The sequence below is a fragment of the Gorilla gorilla genome, chromosome 13, assembly GCF_029281585.2.
Source record: "Gorilla gorilla gorilla isolate KB3781 chromosome 13, NHGRI_mGorGor1-v2.1_pri, whole genome shotgun sequence".
Taxonomy (NCBI): Eukaryota; Metazoa; Chordata; class Mammalia; order Primates; family Hominidae; genus Gorilla; species Gorilla gorilla.
The window spans coordinates 50,131,208-50,152,113 of NC_073237.2; the positions used below are offsets into that span (position 1 = coordinate 50,131,208).

General features: G+C 38.5%; 1 protein-coding gene across 14 annotated transcripts in view; it reads left to right on the plus strand.

Moving 5' to 3' along the window:
* Window positions 1-280: 280 nt before the first annotated feature.
* NFIB (nuclear factor I B) overlaps window positions 281-20,906 on the plus strand; it is a 230,595-nt gene continuing 209,969 nt past the window's right edge. For 6 of the 14 annotated variants that reach the window (XM_004047812.5, XM_019033903.4, XM_004047811.5 and 3 more), the window contains exons 1-2: window positions 281-1,474; window positions 7,438-7,969. In XM_004047812.5, the coding sequence (XP_004047860.1) occupies window positions 1,445-1,474; window positions 7,438-7,969 (562 nt within the window). In that variant the 5' untranslated portion in view covers window positions 281-1,444. Of the gene's footprint in view, window positions 1,475-6,614; window positions 7,040-7,437; window positions 7,970-20,906 lie in introns of those variants that run through there. The other 8 variants (XM_055351109.2, XM_055351112.1, XM_055351110.2 and 5 more) reach the window with 7 other exon arrangements.

Sequence of the window (20,906 nt, forward strand, 5' to 3'; positions counted from 1 at the left end):
GGGCTCAGACGGTTTCAGTGCTTCTCCCACTCGGATGTTCCCGCGGCTTAAAAGAGTCCGCAGCGAGCACCGAAATACCTCTTCCAGGGCGGGTTTTCGGGGGTGTGTATGTGTGTGCTGGTGTGGGGAGGGCAGCGGAAAGAAGAGCTATTTTGGAAAAAAAAAAAAAAGTCATGGTTCTGTGGCACCGGTAGGATACCTTTAACAAATGAGGGAGAGGTGGGGGGAGAGAAGGAGGAGGAGGAGGAAGGTGGGGGGGCGGGGGGTGTGGAGAGGCTGGTGCAAAAGGAATGCGCGTTTGCAGGAGGAGGAGTAAAGCGATGATTGTGTAATTAAATAATAAAACAATCCTTAAGTCTGATTTGGAGAGAGCTCGAGCGGGGTCCAGAGGGTGGAACCGGTGAATTTTTCAACTTCCAAGTTTTGCAACGAAAGAAAGCAAGAGAGGGAGGGAAAAAAAAGAGCCCAGAGCAGAAAAGAGAGGAGTTTGGAGCCGAGCGGGAGAGCGGGATTTATCGTTTGGAATTTTTCAGGAGATCGTTTTGATACCTCTGGGCTCTGGGCAGCGGCGGCAACAGCAGCCTCCACGCTCGGCCGGGTCAGACGCGGGGCGAGGCGGGCGGGCGGGCGGCCGGGCGCCGAAAACCCGGCGCGGGCGGCGGCGGCTGCTGCTGCCGGGGACCACGCGCCGCGAGCCTCTTCCGCCCCAGAGATCAGCGCTCGCGCCCCCTCCCTCACCCCGGCCTCTCCCTTCTCCCCCATCCCACCCCGCCCCCACCCCGGCCCTCTCCCGCGCGCGCCCCGCCACCCGCGCGCACTCGCTCACGCTGCCCCTCGCGCACACACATGGTCGGCTCGCGGCAAAGTTTCGCCTGCGATCACCACTCCGGGATCCTGCCGCAGTGCTTGGGGCTGTAACCTTGAACTTTCCCAGCGCGGTGACACATTCTCCCGGCTCTCCCTCCCGCCCGCCCGCTCGCCCTCCTGCGCCCTCCTGCGCCCCCCTCCCCGCCTTTTTTGAAAAAGCATTTTACCACCAACCACCACCCCAATCCAACCCACACCGAACCTTCGCGCACCCCCTACACCCCAACAACAACAACAACTGCAAAATAGAAAACAAATTCCCAAACCCAGGCGAAAAGCAGCCAACACCGGCGGCGGCGGCGGCCTCGGCAAGCACGGCCAGCGCGCTCGGACTGCAAGAGGGTTAAAAGTGTAGATTGGATTTCACCCCTGGAAATCTAGCACGCCGAGTGAACTTGAATCTTTGGCTATTTAAGGAGGACTGGGTTTGTTGTGAAGTTGCGGTGATCCAGCGCAGAGCCCCGTCCTGATTGATCGCATCGCGGGGCTCAGATGACTGTAAAATGAATAGATGAAATTCTTGCTTCTCGAAGATTTTCTTGGGCATCTCCCGGAAAGTGCGTTTTAAGGCGAAGTCATGATGTATTCTCCCATCTGTCTCACTCAGGTACATGTCTCGGTCGCTTTCTCGAGCTTTCTCTCTGGCCCGAAATGCCTTTGTTTTGTTTTGTTGCGGACAATTAGCGGCTTGAGTTAGCCTCCGCACATCCCCGTCCCTTGGAGAAGTGGCCCGGAGTTGCAGCGGGCGTCGCGGGGCGGCGTGGGAGCCGGGAGCGGCCCCTCGCCACGGCCACTGCGAGCGCCCAGCCCCGCGCCCTGGGCACGGAGCGCGGGCGCTGGGCCGGGCAAGGCCGCCGGGGGTGGGCAGGGCCGGGACCTGTAAGTGCGAGGCCCCGTGCGGCCCCTCAAGTGCCCGTTGTGGTGCGGCATCCCTGCCCGGGGTGCCCGTAGCCCCTCTCAGCAGCTCGCGCGTTGAGGTGGACTCGGGCTTTGGAGGACTTTACAGGGGACTAAGCTTTTAAAAACAGCCAGTGAACTTGGGCGAGGGGACTGTAGCACGAGTCTGTGTGGGCGCCGCTGGACTCCGCTGCAGGCGGTGGGCGGGCGACGAATCGAGTCGGAGGTTGTGGTCCGGGGACCCATTCCTTTGCTTTATTTGGGGATCTGAAACCCTGTTCCATAGTGACCTGCTGCACTTTGGGGTTTCTAGTGACCGCACCACAAAGGCAGTATTTACGTTGACACGAGTTAGTTGGTCTTGGTGATTGTTAAGGAGTTTTTAGAACGTGTTCCTTTTGTGGAAACCTGTTCATTTGACGATATTTGGGCGTAGCTCGTAAGGCATTTTAAGTAATGCTGGTAAAAGTAAGGTCATTTTTTTCGACTTTGAGAATTGTCCTAAGACCTTAGGAATAATGTTATGAAATAAAACACTGGTTTTATACTTTTTAAAAACACGATTTGTATCACTTTAAGCCAGACGGTCAAATAGAAAAGCGGCGAGACCCAACAGACTTACCTGGGGGCAGTTTTCATCGCTGCCCAGGGAACTAACAACTGACAAAGTAACTAAAATATCTTAGCCCAGAACTGTTATTTGAGGCAGTATTTTAAACCTCTAAAGGTATGGGGCAGCTTATTTCAGCTTTTAGGAAGATGTGTCACCATTGGTAATTGATAACTATTTTCTTTGACATTGCCATGAAAACTAGTCATATAAAGAAGTGTCAGCCAGTCTTGGGCGTGTTAAAATTTTAAAAACATCTAATATCACGATGATGCATTTTTATAATGGACAAATAATTAAGATTTCAATTGTATGACAATTAGAAGCCATTGTGATTCAAAAGGACTGAGGCATTCATAAATTGTGAATGAAGATGAAAACAATGATAAGGCTTATTCAGTGATTGGATACAGTCCTGTAGCTTTTTGGCTGACACATTTTTTATTGTTTATATTTTGTTTGGCATCTGAGTATGATTAACTTAGATATGGCTATTTTCAGCAAGTAAACATGCACTTTAATTTAACAAAACTGGAAAAATGAGTTGCTGAGCTATTTGTATTTTAAAAGCCATGAATGATAATAGCCAATAAATGTGATGAAACTGTTTCAGGTATAACGAATTGCCTTTACTTGTAAAAGTTACCATTAATATTACCCATCGGCTGGATATATTTTTCTCTTTCTGATAAGCTGTGTTAACTTGATTTTATTTTTACACCGTGATCAAATAAAACAAATCAAAGCAAGATTTTCACTTACAGAGTATAGCATCACTTATTCTCACCTGTAAAAGATTGAATAATTGTGCATTTCTCTATATTTCTAGCATCAGCTTTTCAGAAACATTGCTAGCAATTACATTGCATTTTTAGTATTCTCCAAATATGTATTGAAAAGTCACTAGTTTTATCTTAATTTGTGTAAGTTAAAGATAATATTGCAGCATTGAGACATGGAATGTTGGGATCATATACAGCATAATCATTCAGCTATCACATTAGTATTCAAAGATACACACTTAACAACAATAACTTGTGATGACTAATATTCTCTACTATTTTAATAATATAAATCTAGGCTTATGTATTAAAACAAGGCCTACACCAGGGAAGGAATTTTAGCTTAAGAATTTTCACTTCACTAAGCTCCATGTGACTTTGCAGGTAATATAGGTGTTATAAAAGTGAGGCCACATTAATAGTGTCACTTTTGTATCAGATCAGTAGTTTTGTATCACAAGAGCCTAGTAGCTGTAGAAAAACATGTCTCAGGGCATGTAAATTGCAAAATAGAGTATCATTCTTAATTGGTTATAAACTTTTAAAAGTATCTCAATTGTTGCAATAAGGTATCTAGGTTTTAGAAAAAAATCTTAATTTAAAAGGACCTACCATTAAATGTTATGTTTAGCAAAATAATATGCTACAAAATCAGCATATCAATAACCAATATTTATACACCAGTATAAATCAGATATAAAAGAAAAATTAAGAACTATCATATGATTTAATATTTGTTTAAAAATAATGTAAACCATTAATAATATAACTTTCAATTGGCATGATGGCATTAAATATATTTTTCTTTCGTTGCTTTTAAGTTCTTTAGGTACATTTTTTGCATGATTTGTTGTTATATAGCAATGCGCCAAGAGCACCTAGTATTTACTCTTCTACCTCTATGTTGGTCTAAATTATCCATCCCTTTCATGGAAACGGAAGAAAAATAAATATGCCTAGTGGAATTAAGACTCTTTATTTTTATATCTGAAATTTGTAACTTTGTTATTTACTTTGTCAATTTAGTTCAACTAAAGGAAGTTTTAAAAGAGAATTACTGAACATCAATGCATTTTACTAAAAATTCTGAAAGATCAAAGTTGCATATTACCTTTGTATACAGTTGTTTGGTTTTAAATCACTTATATGTTTTGCTTTTTTAAAAAAATTTATGATTGCTTAATGCTATTGTAATAATCCACTACTAGTTAGGATATTTGAAAACCTTAATCACCTTTTAAAAAAATATTTTTGTATCAGGACAGTTATTATGTTCCATATTCATGTCACTCATAATCTTTAAGACTCTAGTGTTACTCAGCATTAGGAAACAGTCACACCTGGGAGATGACATTTAGGCATGTTAATACAGAAATATATGTGACTTATAGCAAACCTCAACTTACAGTCATTTTTGGAGGATATGTCCCCTTGTCAAATAAGTGCTTCACTTGAATTCACATAATAGTGAAACCCTGAACGATATCAATAAGGCAAATTGGCAGCCTGAGAAAGTTTGCTACTTTTATTTCTCAAAAAAAAAAGTATGTTTTAAAACAATATTGGCAGCATTGACAGCAAACTCAAAGGAACGTTTAAAAACTGTGTGCATTTGCTAAGAATTTTCAAATTCAACCTTCAAATTTGAATTTTGGTTGTTTAAAATAACTCATTAAAATTCTGAGCTTTCTTGCATGATAGATTGTATTTATAATCGAATATTGAAACTCAAATTTAATCAAAACTGTGTTTGATGTCTTTATAAGAAAATGAAATGTCACTGAACATAGTACTTAAGGTGTAAGTACTTACGTGTTACCACATGGCTTAATATTTGTAAAATAATATTGCATTTTAAAAAGCATGGCAAGGGTAAAATGAGTGAGACAGAGCCCACCCACTCCACCTCATGTGCTCTTTACATTCTCAAGGTTTTAGTTTTATGAGTGCATATATGTGTGTTTTTTAGTCATATCAATAAATCATAGTAAAAGATTATAGGAAGTGAGTTTCCAAAGCACATTTAAGTCCACATTTCCTTGAGCAGGCTTTCCTTTTGCATATATTCCTAAAGGGGATAAACAAAGTTTTTGTAGTTACAGTGAAAGCTAAAAGCATGGCATCAGAAAGTGTATGGAGATAGGGAGGTCTTATCATGGGATGTGGTTGCTGTGAGCAGGGCTGCCTTCCCACACAAAGAACAGATTGTGGTTTAACTCTTTCCATGGCCTAGTTTAATGTGCTCGCATAGTAACTGAATTGTTCAAATCTCTGCTGGAAACTACTGATCGGTTTAATGATTTCCTCTATGGCATTTGGGTATGCCTCATGCTGTGATGTAATCATCAGCATTCTGTATTGTTATAAAATTTTGATTCATACTTATTCTGGTGAAGGAATACTTACAGCAATGTTAGAACACTTGATAACTACATTATTGATTGGATGGGATATGTACTCCTTCCATATCTGAAGTGCAAACAGCTAACATGTTGCAGTCTGTAGCATTAAAACTTTGAATTTCTTCTTCAAAATATATTCATATCTATATTGGATTTTTGACACCTTCTTTGTTAAAGAGTCATTAGTTGTACTTTCATCATATTTACCTAATGGAATTAGTCAGTCTGCTGTTAAATAGAATTTATTCCACGTAGTTCAGGGTGATTAACATGAGTATGTAAATTCTAACTTGGGATACAATCAGAGAGTTATTTTGTAATTGGGCTGACAATATAGTCAATATGATCAGAAAAGTGGTGGTGGAAGTTCTCATTTGCTTCAAATCTTGGCTTATTGCATACATACGGTGTGCATGTACAGGACGTTAAGCTCTTTCTCTTTGAACAGTAATAGGCCTAAGCTTATAAGACAGGTTTTACCTAAATCAGGAAGTAATGAAACTGACTGCACTGGGAAGTAACTTGAAATATCTGTAGGTAAAGATTATCCACCATTCCTCACTGATCCCCTCCCTTAAAAAAAGGGCTTGGATGAAACAGGCAGGAAAAATGCAGGAGCCTAAAGGTAAACTACTTAATTCAAAAGATTGGTACTCTATAATCTATGTATCTGCAAATTCACATGCACTTGCATATATGCACCCACAGTTCTAACTGATAATTCATCTACATGGCAAATGAATTGTATAGATTCCACAAAAGCAATAACTGACCAGCAGTGTCACCCCACCACAGCATGCAGAGACACAAAGAATGTAAAGTTGGTGCCAAGTTGCCATTTTTCATTGTTCACCTCAGATTGATTTTTAAGAGGTTTAGAATAATTGCTATACTCATGTGATCGGTGAACAAATTAACGGACTCTGTGGGGCTGCATATTCTATAGGGAAGCTGATGGAAGAACATTCATGTAATTTTTGTTTTCCAGTTTGAAAACTTCTATTTAAAAATGCAAGAGTGTGTGTGAGAAAGCAGGAGAGTGCAAGTGTGTGTGTGTGTGTGTGTGTGTGTGTGTGTTGGGAGCTGGCGTTGGTAGTGTGGGGAGAGAATGCACTGCTCAAAGTATGGAAACCTTCTGTTCAGGACACTGACACGACGAGCTGTGTCCTTTGCCCACTTTCCCTCACTGTATACCGGTTTCTCTAGTTACCACTTTTGGAATGGTGCTGTTTCAGTGTTGGAATGTTGGACGTTTGATAAGAAAATGGATCAAGTTTAATGGCGCATGCTCTTTGTGCCACCAGCAGCCTCTTGCTGAGAGCATGCTCCAAAAGCGGGAACTGTGTGGCATTACACTGAGCATCTATATGCTTTGTGTTTCTGTGCCACAGAGAAGAGAAATGAACTGTGGCATCGCTCCTGCCTTCTGAACAGCTCTACTCCGATTAAAAAAAAAATCTCACTGTGTTCTTTGTAAAATGGTACTGCATAGTGTTAGTTGGTCAATCAAATATTGAAATACTATATTAGGTGCCAAGCACCTTAGTTAGTTGCCTATATTTTAAAGAATGTAGAATGCATGGCATTGGGGTGGAAACAAGGGGGATGGGGCCAGAGTAATACAAAATATAAACCTTATTTTCTTTATAGGAGGGAGAATTGACCTGTGAATTTTGGTGGACAGGGGACAGCTGGGCATACTTTACTTTCTTCTTGTCCTGTTATTTTGATAATTTTAAATAAGAAAGGAATGTTATTTTCATGTATAACTTTTTTGTACTGAATTGGAAATGGGTTGTGGTCTTATTTTCTTATTTTTTGAGCTTTTAAAATTAAACTGACTATGCACATCTTTTCCTCACCCCTCTGTCTTCCACAGGATGAATTTCACCCGTTCATCGAGGCACTTCTTCCACATGTCCGTGCAATTGCCTATACTTGGTTCAACCTGCAGGCTCGAAAACGCAAGTACTTTAAAAAGCATGAGAAGCGAATGTCAAAGGATGAAGAAAGAGCAGTCAAAGATGAGCTTCTCAGTGAAAAGCCTGAAATCAAACAGAAGTGGGCATCCAGGCTCCTTGCCAAACTGCGCAAAGATATTCGCCAGGAGTATCGAGAGGACTTTGTGCTCACCGTGACTGGCAAGAAGCACCCGTGCTGTGTCTTATCCAATCCCGACCAGAAGGGTAAGATTAGGAGAATCGACTGCCTGCGACAGGCAGACAAAGTCTGGCGTCTGGATCTAGTCATGGTGATCCTGTTCAAAGGCATCCCCTTGGAAAGTACCGATGGAGAGCGGCTCATGAAATCCCCACATTGCACAAACCCAGCACTTTGTGTCCAGCCACATCATATCACAGTATCAGTTAAGGAGCTTGATTTGTTTTTGGCATACTACGTGCAGGAGCAAGGTAGGAGCAGATTGTTCTTTTTTCTAGCACGGCAAACACCGCCCACAAATCTCCGTAGACAAGAGTATCTGGCTTGAGTTAGATGGTCCTCAAGGCCCCTAGATATCCTCCACCCTCTCTGGGTACAGTAGGGTGTCCGCTTTCACTCACATGTCCGCTGCCATGTGCGAGCCATGTAAATAGACACAGAGCTTTCATACCTGGATAGGCTTGGATATTTAAGAAAGACCACAAAGAGCTGCGTTTTCAAGTATCTTTAAAATAATACTGTTTTTCAAAGACATAGGGTAGTCTAACAAATATAGTTCATTACACTTTCTGTCGTAGGCTACATTTTTGCATCTAATCTAGTAATCTTTTCCTGATTTGAAAATATAACTTATTTATGAATAGTCAAACCATCCTAAATAATTTTTGTATTAACCTTTTTAATTAATGAGGTAGAGGGACTTTGTTTATGAATTTAGTGGTATCGCACTGAAAATAGAACTAATGTTTACTATTACAAAATGCTTAAGATAGATAATATCAAAAAGTATATCTTACGTAGACCTAGATTTACTTAATTTTAATATTTCTATCATCACTTTTGATTGTGCAATATTCACTGTCGATTAAATGGAATTGAGTTATTACTTAAATTATTTATCGTATGTTCCCAGAGTTACTTGGGAACACTTAATAATGTTAGTTTACTTGTATGTAAATTCATAAAACTTAACCGAGGAGGAAAGTCGCAGCGCTGCTTACAGAACAAAAACAGAAAGTGGACTGGTTACACTGGTTTAAAATAAATCTTAAAAAGAATACAGAAACTGCATACCATACCTATTATTTAAAATACCTGATAAGGAGAATGGTATAAATTTTACCTAAATAATTTAAAAAGATGATGTTATTACTGAATATTTGAGTTAATGAAATGTTTATTATTTTTATTTTTCTTAATATATTTTCCTTAAGTAGGTAAGAATTTCTTTTCTTCAAATAAATGCATCAAGATATAGATGTCCTTGCATTACCAACAATCCATAGTAAAACAATCATTTTACAAAGCAGCATACCAAAAGTAGACTGAAGTTTGAGCTGTCACAGATGGTAGGTCATTTCCAAACTTGGCCTGGTGGGAGGAAAAATGGCCTGCAGATAGCCAGGTGACAGACTGTTATCTGAGGTTTGTTATATAAATGTGGGACTTAATAAACTGCTATGAGCTTTATTATTCAAAAAAATCAAAGTTACTTTTTTGACTCTGAATTCTAGGCACTCACTATGTGCTTTTTTGTCTTGATTTTCTTGTAGCTTTGGAGATATGCTTAAGTGTCATTTTAGAATTTTTAGTCTGATTTTAAATAATGGTGTTGGACATTGCACTTTTAGAAATATTACCTTTTCCTGAAAAAATGAAACATTGCATTTAATATTTCCATGCATTTAAGAATTACAGTCCAAATAATGATGGTTTGGGGAAAATAATATTTTTGTCCCATGTGTCCTAAAATAAAACTCAGTAACACATGACACTTATTTGATTGACAGATGTCTAGGAGGTGACACTTTAAGGTGGGCTGTGTATATGTGTTGGATTGACTATAAATGTGTTGTAACTGTGTTGTGAAAGTCAAGGATGGAAGTAAAGTTTCAAAAAGTGGGTCATGTAACTTTTTAGTGCAGGGAGGGAAGATTTGCAACCACTTCACTACTGCTCACATTTTAAGTTGCTTGAAGGCTAGGTTTTGAGGTGTGCCTGCCTGCATGCACATTTACTCCTGGGGAAGGCAGCCAGCTCTCTTAGTTTTGATGAACTGACAATAAAGATTTGTAGAGATAGATTGAAAAAAGAAAAAAAATGCATAAATGCCTTCCGTGTTGCACCACTGGTCATGATAACTATAAAGTTTTAAGCAACTCTTAAGAGACCATGGTTTTAGATAAAACATTTGATTTTGTTGTTGGTTCAACAATCTCTATTGTAAGAACTTTTCATTATTTTATCTTGTATATATAACTTGTATCCTCTGCTACCTGCCAGTGCATCATCTTCTCTTAACATCTGTTGGTTCTTCCTTTGAAAAACTCACGTCAGGATGCTTTTGTGTTTTCCCCTTTTCAAAATTTATATATTATTCTTTGTCAAGTGTAGGTTAATTATGTCATTTTATAGTGCAATTGATTAAAGAAGGCAGATTTTAAAAGATAATTCTCCGGTCAGTTAGAGGGCTGTATATCGCGAGTGATGACTTTTTATTTCTCTTCTAAGTACATGATAACTCACCTAAGTCTGTTTTATAAATCAGGAAAAGAAGTATAAAGGAAAACACGAAAGAAAAATCAGGAAAGAGAAATGTAATGTTTGCAGCAGAAAGAGCAACAAAATTACGTTTCCCCCTTTTTCTCTCTCCCCACTTCTAAATGACTGGGAGAAAAACATGAGAAAGAACAGAGAGAATGCCAAAGATGGTTGCCACTGGCACCAGGATTGGCATCAGACCCTCTTTGTTTAGCTCAGGATGCCTGTGATTTGTTAGTTGGCATCCGCATTGCAGTGTGGAGTGATGTTACAATATATTGACAATTTCCAGATCTAGAAATGTCAATAGCCCTCTTGGTTATTTATACAAGATCACATACTGCATCTCTTCTGGAAGACGAAATAAAGACCAACATGTACTAAAGTTTCATTGTTGACCAACTTCCTATGCTTTTCTTTTTCCCTCTTTCTCTTTTGGTTCAACCCACACTCTTTTTCCTTCTTCATGCCCAGCAGCCTCATCTTTCTGAAATGTGGGAAGAGTTACTAGAGCTTTGACACAAGCTATAGTGCTACATCTGCATCTGATATGGTTTGGGGAAAAATTTATGCATTTTGAAATCATTTTTGATATATAGTTCATTAGACTTTTGCATCACATGGCCATGAGGCAGTATTTTATTTAAAGCTAAATCTCTTTGTTATTCGGCTACTATGCATATAGTCTGGTTGACCGCAATTCAGTCCATTTTGCTATTTCCTTATATTAGCAAAGGCTGATGTTCAGTATAGTTGTTTATAAAATTAAATGTCTCCCTGCACTTCACCTAAAATGTACACATCATTTGGGAGTAACTGCGTTTAAATCCATAAAATCATTTGATGTTATTGATTCAGAGGGCTGCGCTTCGGCTGTTTCGTTGCTACAAGAACCGCCATTTTGTTTGTGAAGTGCCAGGCGAGGGGGAAAAAAAAGGCAGACACTGTGTTTGATGCCAATAATGGTTGCCAGTGGCACCGAGGTTGGCATCAGACCCTCTTTGTCTAGTTGCTGAATGCCTTTGATTCGTTGGTTGGCATCCGCATTGCAGTGGGCACACTGGAAAGTTTTTGACAATCCCTGAATGAAAGCTGCTTGCTTGTTTGCTGCAGCAAATCTTAGCTAATATAAAACTCTTCCTTTTTTTAGGTTTTGTCTAAAAAAATTGTGACAGATTAAAGAAAAAATAGCTCTAAATGGTATCTATTTTCCCAAAGATATTAAAGATGTCCAATAATTCTTGGGCAGGTGTTACCTATTCCCCATATTGTCTTTGTTACTGCATTCATGAAAGCAAAGCAAAAACAAAACCAAACAAAAACCAGGCAAGCCTTGCACAGCACAGCTTCCTGGGATATAAGTGTCCTATAGGATGCAGGGTGTGCTATGACAAGTGTGTGGAGGACAAACCTAACGTAATGATATGTGATGCATTCATTATGACTGACTGTTGCTCTCAGTCACATCACTGCTTATTTGTTATGCAATTTCTAGTTCCCTCACTTGCCACTCTTGCAAATTTTATAGTAACATTTTGAGAGGACTTCATTTTTCCTCTCTAGTTAGAAATGTGTAACAGAATACATGTTTAAAAAGAGAGAGAGAAAACTTTAAAGAGGAGACCTATGCGTTAAGGTCTGATGTAAAATCAGTCATTCTGGAATTTCTCGATTCTGCACCACACTGTTATGAAATTCTCAGTGCACAATTTTGTACACTGGGAAAATCAACCAAAAGCCTAAAATAATTTTGGTTAAAGTTTCCTAGATAGTTAGCATTAATATTGCTTTTCAGTTAACCACCGTTATCTCGTTAATTAATAAGAAGGATTAGCAGTTCTACCCAAAGGGCTGCACAGAAGGAAGTCTGGCCTATGGGAGGCCTTGAGTTGCCAGACTGTGTCCTGTCTGAAGGGGAAAAAAGGAAGGGGGTGGTGGTGGTGATGGGAGTCGGGGGGCGGGAGTGGGATTGGCCTTTCTCTGAGGCAGGAAAGCGTTTTGAAGAGAGAGGTCACAACACACCAAGACATTTAAAGATCTCAAGAGATAGCAACTGTTGTCGTGTATGTAACAGATTAGAGTTTAAAATGAGTCAGCCTAACTGATTTTTGGACTGTACTTTGCACTCTTATTAAACATGTTTTGGAGTGTTAAAGAGAGCCCAGAAACCTCATTGCTATCCTGAAAAAGTAGTTTCCTTTAGCCTTGTTGAACCCTTAAAATTATGATCTGTTGTTGGATGGCCACTTTTGTTGCTTTATTGTTAAATGTTATAATAATTGAAGTACATTTTGAAGTTGTGAAAAATGTGACTTATTTACAGGGGAAGTCTTAATCATTATTACTGTTTTTGAAATAGAAGCCTTCCTGGTTGTCACATATCATTAGTGAGGAAGCAAATGCTAAGAATTATTTTCTTCCTACAGTTACTGAATTTCAGAATCCTTTTGGGTAACAATTATTTCTTTATGAAAAGCTTAAGTAGATAATTGTTTGCAAGTTGGCAGTGTATTTTAACATTTTAATAGATTTCACTTCATTTGCAGGTATTTCCCATTATGGGAAAAAATAAGCTTTCATAATTGATTAAAATGAGACTGCTCTCTAGGATGATTTGGTGTGTCTGCACTGTGAAATGCTCTGGGAACATAAGAGTTTGTGTGTAGGAGAAATACTTGGTATGCATGTTTGATTTAGGGGAGCACTGTTAAGTTTTCCCATCTAGCAACTTGTCCTTGACTGAACTTGTGAACTCTAGTGCACATTTGTTTGCATTCTGGCTCATACACAATTCACAAGATAAAGAAGGGCTCTTATTGGCATGTCTTGCTCCTAGGCTTAATGAGACCTTTGTGGGAACATATATTGTGAGATAAGATACTTAGCAATTTTCTCACTGATAAGAAAACACAGTCTCCCACCAGAAGTTCACCCTCTATGCCATGAGGTCTCTGCCACAAGATAGCTTTAACAGACAATTTAAGAGTTAAACTCTGAGGCCCCAGTTGCCAGCTGGGGAAGCTTGGCATCTGTGTTCCGATATGGCAAACTAAGCTCTTGCATTGCAGTTAATATGATCTCATTTTTCAGAGGGAAGGGTGGGGGGAGAGAAGGAGAGAGGGAGGGAGGGATGGGATGCTTATGTGTTACATCAATTATGATTTTCAAATATTTAAAAATATATAGTGCCCCACTTCCTGGAGGCAGCAAAGGTTGGTAAAATATTCTACTGACAGCATTAGGCATCCTTCCCCCCACCCTGTATATATAGCACTACAAATTTTGTAATGAAAAATAGTTAGATTATGTATTTGGATTTACAAATTTAGTGCACAATGTCTCTTGTGTGGTAAAATAATTCCAAATATCTCCATATTTGTAAGAACCAAAATAATATGCATTGTTCGAGAATCGTGGTAATTGGAGAGGACTGTGCATTGCAGTGACAGGAGTGACGGTCAGGTCTCCTGAAGAATGCCTTCCTGATAGGCACAGTTATAGTGTCTGTGCCTGGAGACTTAAAGCTGGGTAGGAGCCATTGAGAGAGGCCATCTATTGCTACAGCTTTAGTTCTTTAAAGTTACTGTTTTCTAAAGTGGTACCTAAGAAGCACTTCCAAACATGAAGATTCGTAATAGATTTGGTAGGATTTTTCATTTACTTACTTGTTTTTCCCTAAATTTGGAATTTAGGAAGAAGCTGTCATAAGGAAGTTAAAGTTGTAATCCTCCATTAACTTTTTGCTTTTGAATTTGGCACTTAAAATTTGAAACAGCAATCCAAGATACCCAATATAGCAAGGTCTTTCTCCTCATAAGCTCTCACTCAGCCAGATTAAACTGAAAAACTAGACTGGTAGGCTATATAAAACTGTTTGCTTTCTGACACTAGCGCTCTTGCCATCACTGCTGGCCAGTTAGAATTTCAGCACCTGAAGAGAGAGGGACCCAACGGGAGGTTATGTCAGAATTCACAGGATTTCTTAAAAATTGAGATAAGTTAGTTTTCATTTCTGTTATCATGGTGGCTTACATGATAATGGACTTATAATCAAAGAAGTAGTTATTGCTTTGTTTGAAGCTCCAAGTTTGCAAAGAGTGCAAAGAGCATATGAAACACTCATTAAAATGGTCAATTATTAAATACCTGAAAATCATGGGCAAAGGCGATCCCTGGCTCTGAAACTAGCTTCTGGGTAAATGTTTCTCTTTGGTTTATGAAAGAATAGCATTTTCCAGTTTGAAGTTGATGAAAGTAGAACTTGTGGCACTTAAGGGGTTTTCCTATGTATGTGCTATGGCGGAGCAAATGATTAGCCAACATAATGTTCAAAGCAAGTTTTCCAGCCTTTTTCCCTCCATCCTTGTGAAGGAGGAATAATTTTAGAAATCTCAAGGACTGGTGGTTATGCGATCGGAAACTTGAGTTATTACGGCTGCATGCCCCAGTGCCAAGCATAGCAAGAAGAGATGCTTCCTTCTGATCATGCTCACTTTTCTGTGGCAACGTGGTATGTTGTCTCATTTTAAAGTAAATTCTTGGGACCTTGAACTCCAATTTTGTGATGCGGTTAATTTAACTGAATTTAGTTGTTAGAATTTGGCATAGAGAATAAATCATCAAACTGCAGAGAACTTGTGAAAACTAAGTGCGTTGTAGTAAGGAGTGAGTCTGTGGGATTAGCTTGTATTAGATTGAACGTTAGAGGATGTGAGACTAATAGGACTTGAATGGTTGGGCTTTTTGGTTGTTATATTATTCAGAAAATTGGAAGAAATGGCTAACCAGTGAGGTGGAAAGTCCTTGAGGCTGAATTGAAAGCCACACATTTTTAAAAAACCTTCAAAATTTAATTGTTCTAAAATGGGAAAGCAGATGATTACATGCATAAATATATTGTTTATAATAAAACACTTAGATACACATATTCTGTTTATGATGATAGCTTAAACAGGACAGCATTGATGAATCACTGACAAATTAAAGAACTCTGAACAAGGACTATATAATTAAAAATATGGGGTGATGGATGAAGTAATTTTACTATCAAAAGTTGCCTGGAGGTTGTGTATTTTCAGAATCCTATTTTAAGGCAGTTCAGAACATGTAGTAAGTTATTGATGAAGCATAAACCAGTTGAAAATGGAATTTGTTTAAACAAGTGCGAAATAAAATAAGAATTACCTTTAAGAAAAGAATTATTTCATGTTAAATACATGCAGTTTTAAAATTTTAGTTAGCTTCAACTCCATTCAAAATAGTCTATTTCTCAAAATAGTCAACTTAATAGTATTCATTGAATTTTGAAATACACGTCTCTCATAAAACTACATAAAAGCATTTAACAAGCATCCATTAATATTAAGCGACACATATATATTCTCATGCTGAATGAAGATGAACTGTTTTTTTAAAAACCTGATTTTTCATACTCATTTTGAAAAAAATACATGGATAAATGTATTGGTGCTAACAGGGAATGGTAGAGCTTGGGACAAAAAATCTAATCATGAGCACAGATATTAGGAAGAAGTTATTTGAAGTAGGGTATATTCTGTAATTCATGTGAGTGGTGGATTACATTTATGCCTATGCTAATGACATGTCAATATGAAGTCTATACCCCTCTATTAGTGAATTCTGAAGTGTAAAAAATGTTCCTTCGTAGGACAACTTGTATTTTATTATTCTGACATCTGCAGTTTCTGGTTGGATTACCTTAAATTTGCTATGCTATGTTAAAAGCCTTGTTTTATGAGGTCGGTCTCAGCTTCTGGCCTTGGTGTCAGGAACCCTGCTACGTGATGCAACTTGCCTTGTTAGGTTTAATTGACCAAAGCTGATGTGTTAAAACAATTCATTTGCGCTGTAACTTATGCCCTGGCTAAGTTGCTACCTGAATCCCTTGACCTTGACTTGTTTGGGTCATGGAATGGCTGCAAGCTGTTTGACCTTTCTATTGTGTAATAATGTCACTGTTTCCTCTTATTCTTTAATGGTAATAGCTGACAAAAAGGCCCAAGCCCTTACTTTACACACCAGTGGATTCAAGGCGTCCGTCTGCAGTAGCTACATCTTCTGTTTGACATGGTCTGGCTGTAGAAGTGACTTTCTTTTGTTTGCTGACAGTGATGGGGACAAATTTGCAGCCCTCCTTGCTACAAGAGGTGGGGCATAGTATTCTGGCATTTGGAGGGATTTAGATCTTTTCTGCTTAGATTTTCAGTTTCTGTGTTTTATGATGGTACATATCACAATTTCCTTTTCCATACTTGTCTGAGGTTGACTTTTCAGCTTTTTATATTTATGGTTTCTTTAATAATTACTTTTCAGCATTTTCAGCTGCTACAATAAAAATATTTTATTGTCATAATATGAGGTAAAAGTGGGAAATTTAGTTATGCTGTTGGTTACCGATGTGAAAACAACTGACTTTTGAACTTAACACTATAAATCTTTGACTAGTACTGAAAAAATCTGTATACTAAACATGTAGGGTAAAACCAAAATTTTTTTCTTTACAAATGAGTAATGTTGTAACTTTATATATACCATCTTATGTTATAGTTTTAAGGGAATCCTATCTTTTGTGACTTAAATAGCTAAATTTCATGACATAGTAGAGAACCATTAGTAAATATGAAGATTTTATTTCTGTGGGGACTTTTGCCAGCATGTAAAAATAACTATTTATTTTAATGAATATAAAAATTGTTTTTTTTCTACTCTTCATGAAAACCTCATGTGCAAAAATAGCGAATTTTACCTCCGTTCTTCTCTTCTGAAGCAGTGAAATAATTTTATTTTTAAAATACTGGAAAAGCCTTCTAAAATGTTAAAACACAGATATTTTTATCCTACCAAACTCTTCTTTGCCAAATATGACATTATAGTTCATGATTTTCCTATATTTGCCAGATTAAATATTTAAAATCCAAGCTGTTACATTTTATTTTTAAATTATTAGAGGAAAAAAGGAAGTTTAAGTTAAAATGTACATTTCCTTACTTGCGTGTTGCGTACTGTTTATACATGTGTGTAGATACACTGACAGATGAGAGACAATGTGCTACAGGCGCTAGAACCTGGGAAAAAAGCAGTAGATTTCTGTATTCCCATCTAGAAAATATCTGAAAATAGCAGGTGACAGGCTTTCTTTTCTTTCTGGTTTGTTTGTTTGTTTGTTACTGTTGTGTTTTAAACTATTTTTCCCCCAGGAATGTTCCACAAGATCAAGGAATTTAAATGCTTTTCAGAATGAATCATGTTGATAATCCAGAATCATAGGGGTCAAAGGAGGAAGGTTGAATGAAATGCTCTGAATCTCATTTTAGTCCATGGCCTCAGTTTTTCTCTCTTCTCCTGTAAAAACTAGTCTAGAATAGAAACTATCTCTTTTGCCTTTCTGCCGGTTCATTAGCATCCTCAGGGGCAGCGCCAGTGTGGAGTTGGCTTTAGATGTGGTTGGTGGGCTAAGGGGTCAGATGACAGTGAGACTGTGATATGAGAACAGCAACCAGCCCAGAGGATTTAAAAATCTCTTTAGTTTTCTCCAGACGCCTACCTCAGTTCCTACATCGAAAGAATTTTAAGGTGATCTCACCTGTTGAGTCAACGTTTCTAGTCCAACTTGTGCGTTATCCAACTTGGGTGTGTGTGTGTGGGCAGGGAGCAGGGGGTGTGCGCATGCACACACGTGTTGTAGGGAGTTGAAGAAGTGAAGTTAGAAGAAAAAGAAAGGCGGGGCTTAGATCTTGCAGGAATTACTTAAGAAAGATGGCTTATTCTTAGACTGAAGAGTAAATAATGTGCAAATTAAAGTATTCTGTCATCCTTTGAATTTTGAATTGCTTAAGAAGTTCAGCATATCCCCCTTCTGCCTTTTCCATTTTTGTAGAGCACAGAAAATGTCTTAGTTCAGGCTACTATAACAAAATAACATAAACTGTGTGACTTACAGACACTAAAACTTATTTCTCCCAGTTCTGGAGGCTGGAAGCCCAGGAGCAGAGTGCCAGCATAGTCAAGTTCCAGCGAGGGCTCTCCTCCGGGTGGCAGAGTGCCAACTTCTCCTTGTTTCCGTACATGCAGCAAAAGAGTGAGAGCTCTCTGGGATCTCTTTTATAAGGGCACTAATCCTGTTTATGAAAGCTCCAATCTCATGACCTAATTATCTCCCAAAGGCCCCACCTCCTAATACCATCAGATTGGGAGTTAGGATTTCAACGTAGGAATTTGGGGAAGACCCAAACATTCATTTTGTAACAAAAATCATGTGCATAGAATTTGACATTTGGGGTTCTAGTCTTGGCTCTGCCATTTATCTGCTTTGTGACCTTGGTCAAGTCACTTAAGCTCCATGTGCTTTGCTTTTCTGTTCTGTAAATCGAGGATTAAAATGCCTACTTCACTGTGCTGCTTTAGGATTAAATGAAATAATTCATGTAAGTAAAAGCAATAATGTTAATAATAGCAATTACTACTATATATGAAGGAAAATAGCATAATGTAGACTGCCAGGGAAACTATCCAGTAGTGAAAAAAAGGAATGACTGGATATGAAGCAGAGGGTCATCATTTAGTTCATATTTATCTCAGGTAACAAGACATACCAAAGAGGAAATCGAAGTCCTGCTCACTGTAGTGCGCGTAAATATTTATTAGTGAAAACTCTTTGTATAGGCACATGAAGTTAGCTAGTTGTGTGTAGTTTTAAAACCCATTTAAATTAGAATGATTTTATGGTTTTAGAAGCCTTTTTATCTCAGATTTACCAGAGACTAAATTTATTGATCAATCTAGGTATATTTGAAGGGAAGGAATCAAATAATTTTATTAGTGGCTCTCTGAATAAATAACTCAATTTTGGTGTGGGTAAAGGGTGTCCTATCAAGTACTCGTAATTCACTGCACTCCAATAAAAGTGTAAAACTGTCATGTACAAAAAAATTAAATTGCCAACATTTGGGAGAACTACACTTACGTTTTAGATTTGTTTCGGCAGAAGTGATGATGATGTGGCTAGATGGGATTGTGCTTTTTTTGTTTGTTTGTTTGTTTTTTGCGAAGGAGTCTGGCTGGGTAGCCCAGGCTGGAGTGCAGTGGCGCAATCTCGGCTCACTGCAAGCTCCGCCTCCCGGGTTCACGCCATTCTCCTGCCTCAGCTTGCCGAGTAGCTGGGACTACAGGCGCCCGCCACCACGCCCGGCTGATTTTTTTTTTTGTATGTTTAGTAGAGACGGGGTTTCACATGATCTCCATCTCCTGACCTCGTGATCCGCCCGCCTTGGGCCTCCCAAAGTGCTGAGATTACAGGCATGAGCTACCGCGCCCGGCCAACTGGATTGTTCTTAAAAAAGCATGCTGCTGGTTTTCAGACTCTTTTTAAAGTCCGAAAGTATCATATTTAAAAATGACCCTTAGTTGAGTCAGAAACCTCAAACCGTTTAATCAGTTGCATGAATTGTTTTGATTTTATTGCCATTTAATTTTTCTCCTTTAAGTCACTCTTTCCCATTCCTCCTTTTCTATCGTGTTAAGAAAATTAAGTAATTAAATGAGCTCCGTAGGAAATAAGTTAATATTTATTACTCACATTGACTTCACTTTTGCTAAGAACAACTGGAAGCCAAATGGAGAATGGTTACAACATTTACTTCTTACGAAACTGTAATTTGGGATCACAGTGTTTGACTTAAGTAGCTATGGTTGGTTGTGTCCATGGAGGTCCTTGGAGGAACTAGTTTTGGTGCTTGTTTCTCTACGGCCAGTGAACTGTACCCCTCACTTTGCACAGGAGGTTTGGAAAGTGGAGAGATTAGCTCATATCCACAATCCCTACTAGGAAAATTTAAATCACGTGTCACATTGACGTAGGGTAAGAAGGCATCATATTCTTATATGGAGCACTTTATAATAAGTGTATCATATACCTAGGGGTTCTAGCCAGGAGTTAATAGGAAAAGTTATTTCACTGTTTGTCCATTAGTTAAAGGGTAACTAGGGTGTACGGAAAGCAGGATCAGTACATTGATTAGCTTGTTTGGATTCTGGCACATAATTTTTAATAATCTGTGGCATTCCTTTTATTTTTGATAACACACTGGTGTTTAGTAGCAGTTCTGTTCACGGGATACACAAAACTCAAAAATCATATACATGAAACAAAGTGCAGCCACAGTTTTTAAACATATGTAAACTGGGATTGCTGTTGATGGCAGAAAGATTTGATATGATGTCTTTCTAATGTATTTGAAAAGCTTTGCTTACACTTACGATTTAAAGTTGATGTTCACTTAAAGTGGGAGCGTATACATGGTTGTTAAATTCTAGTTGCCTTTCATAGCCTCTCAGAGATGCTTGCATATTTCTTTATTCCTGATGGTAAAGCATCAACATTTTAGGATATGACTTATAGTTATCATGTAACAATTTCTGTTCTATTTACAGTCTCCAAATAAGGGAAAAGCTGCTTATAGTAATATGAGGATCACTGGTCTTACAGTAATTAAATAGACTTGTTATACTACATTAATCCCTTTTGGAACATTTGGAATGACTTCTTAGTACTAACAAACACAGCATTAGGGCCTACAATTAATCTGCTTTTTGTATCCAACATTCGTATAATATAAAACATGTGCATGG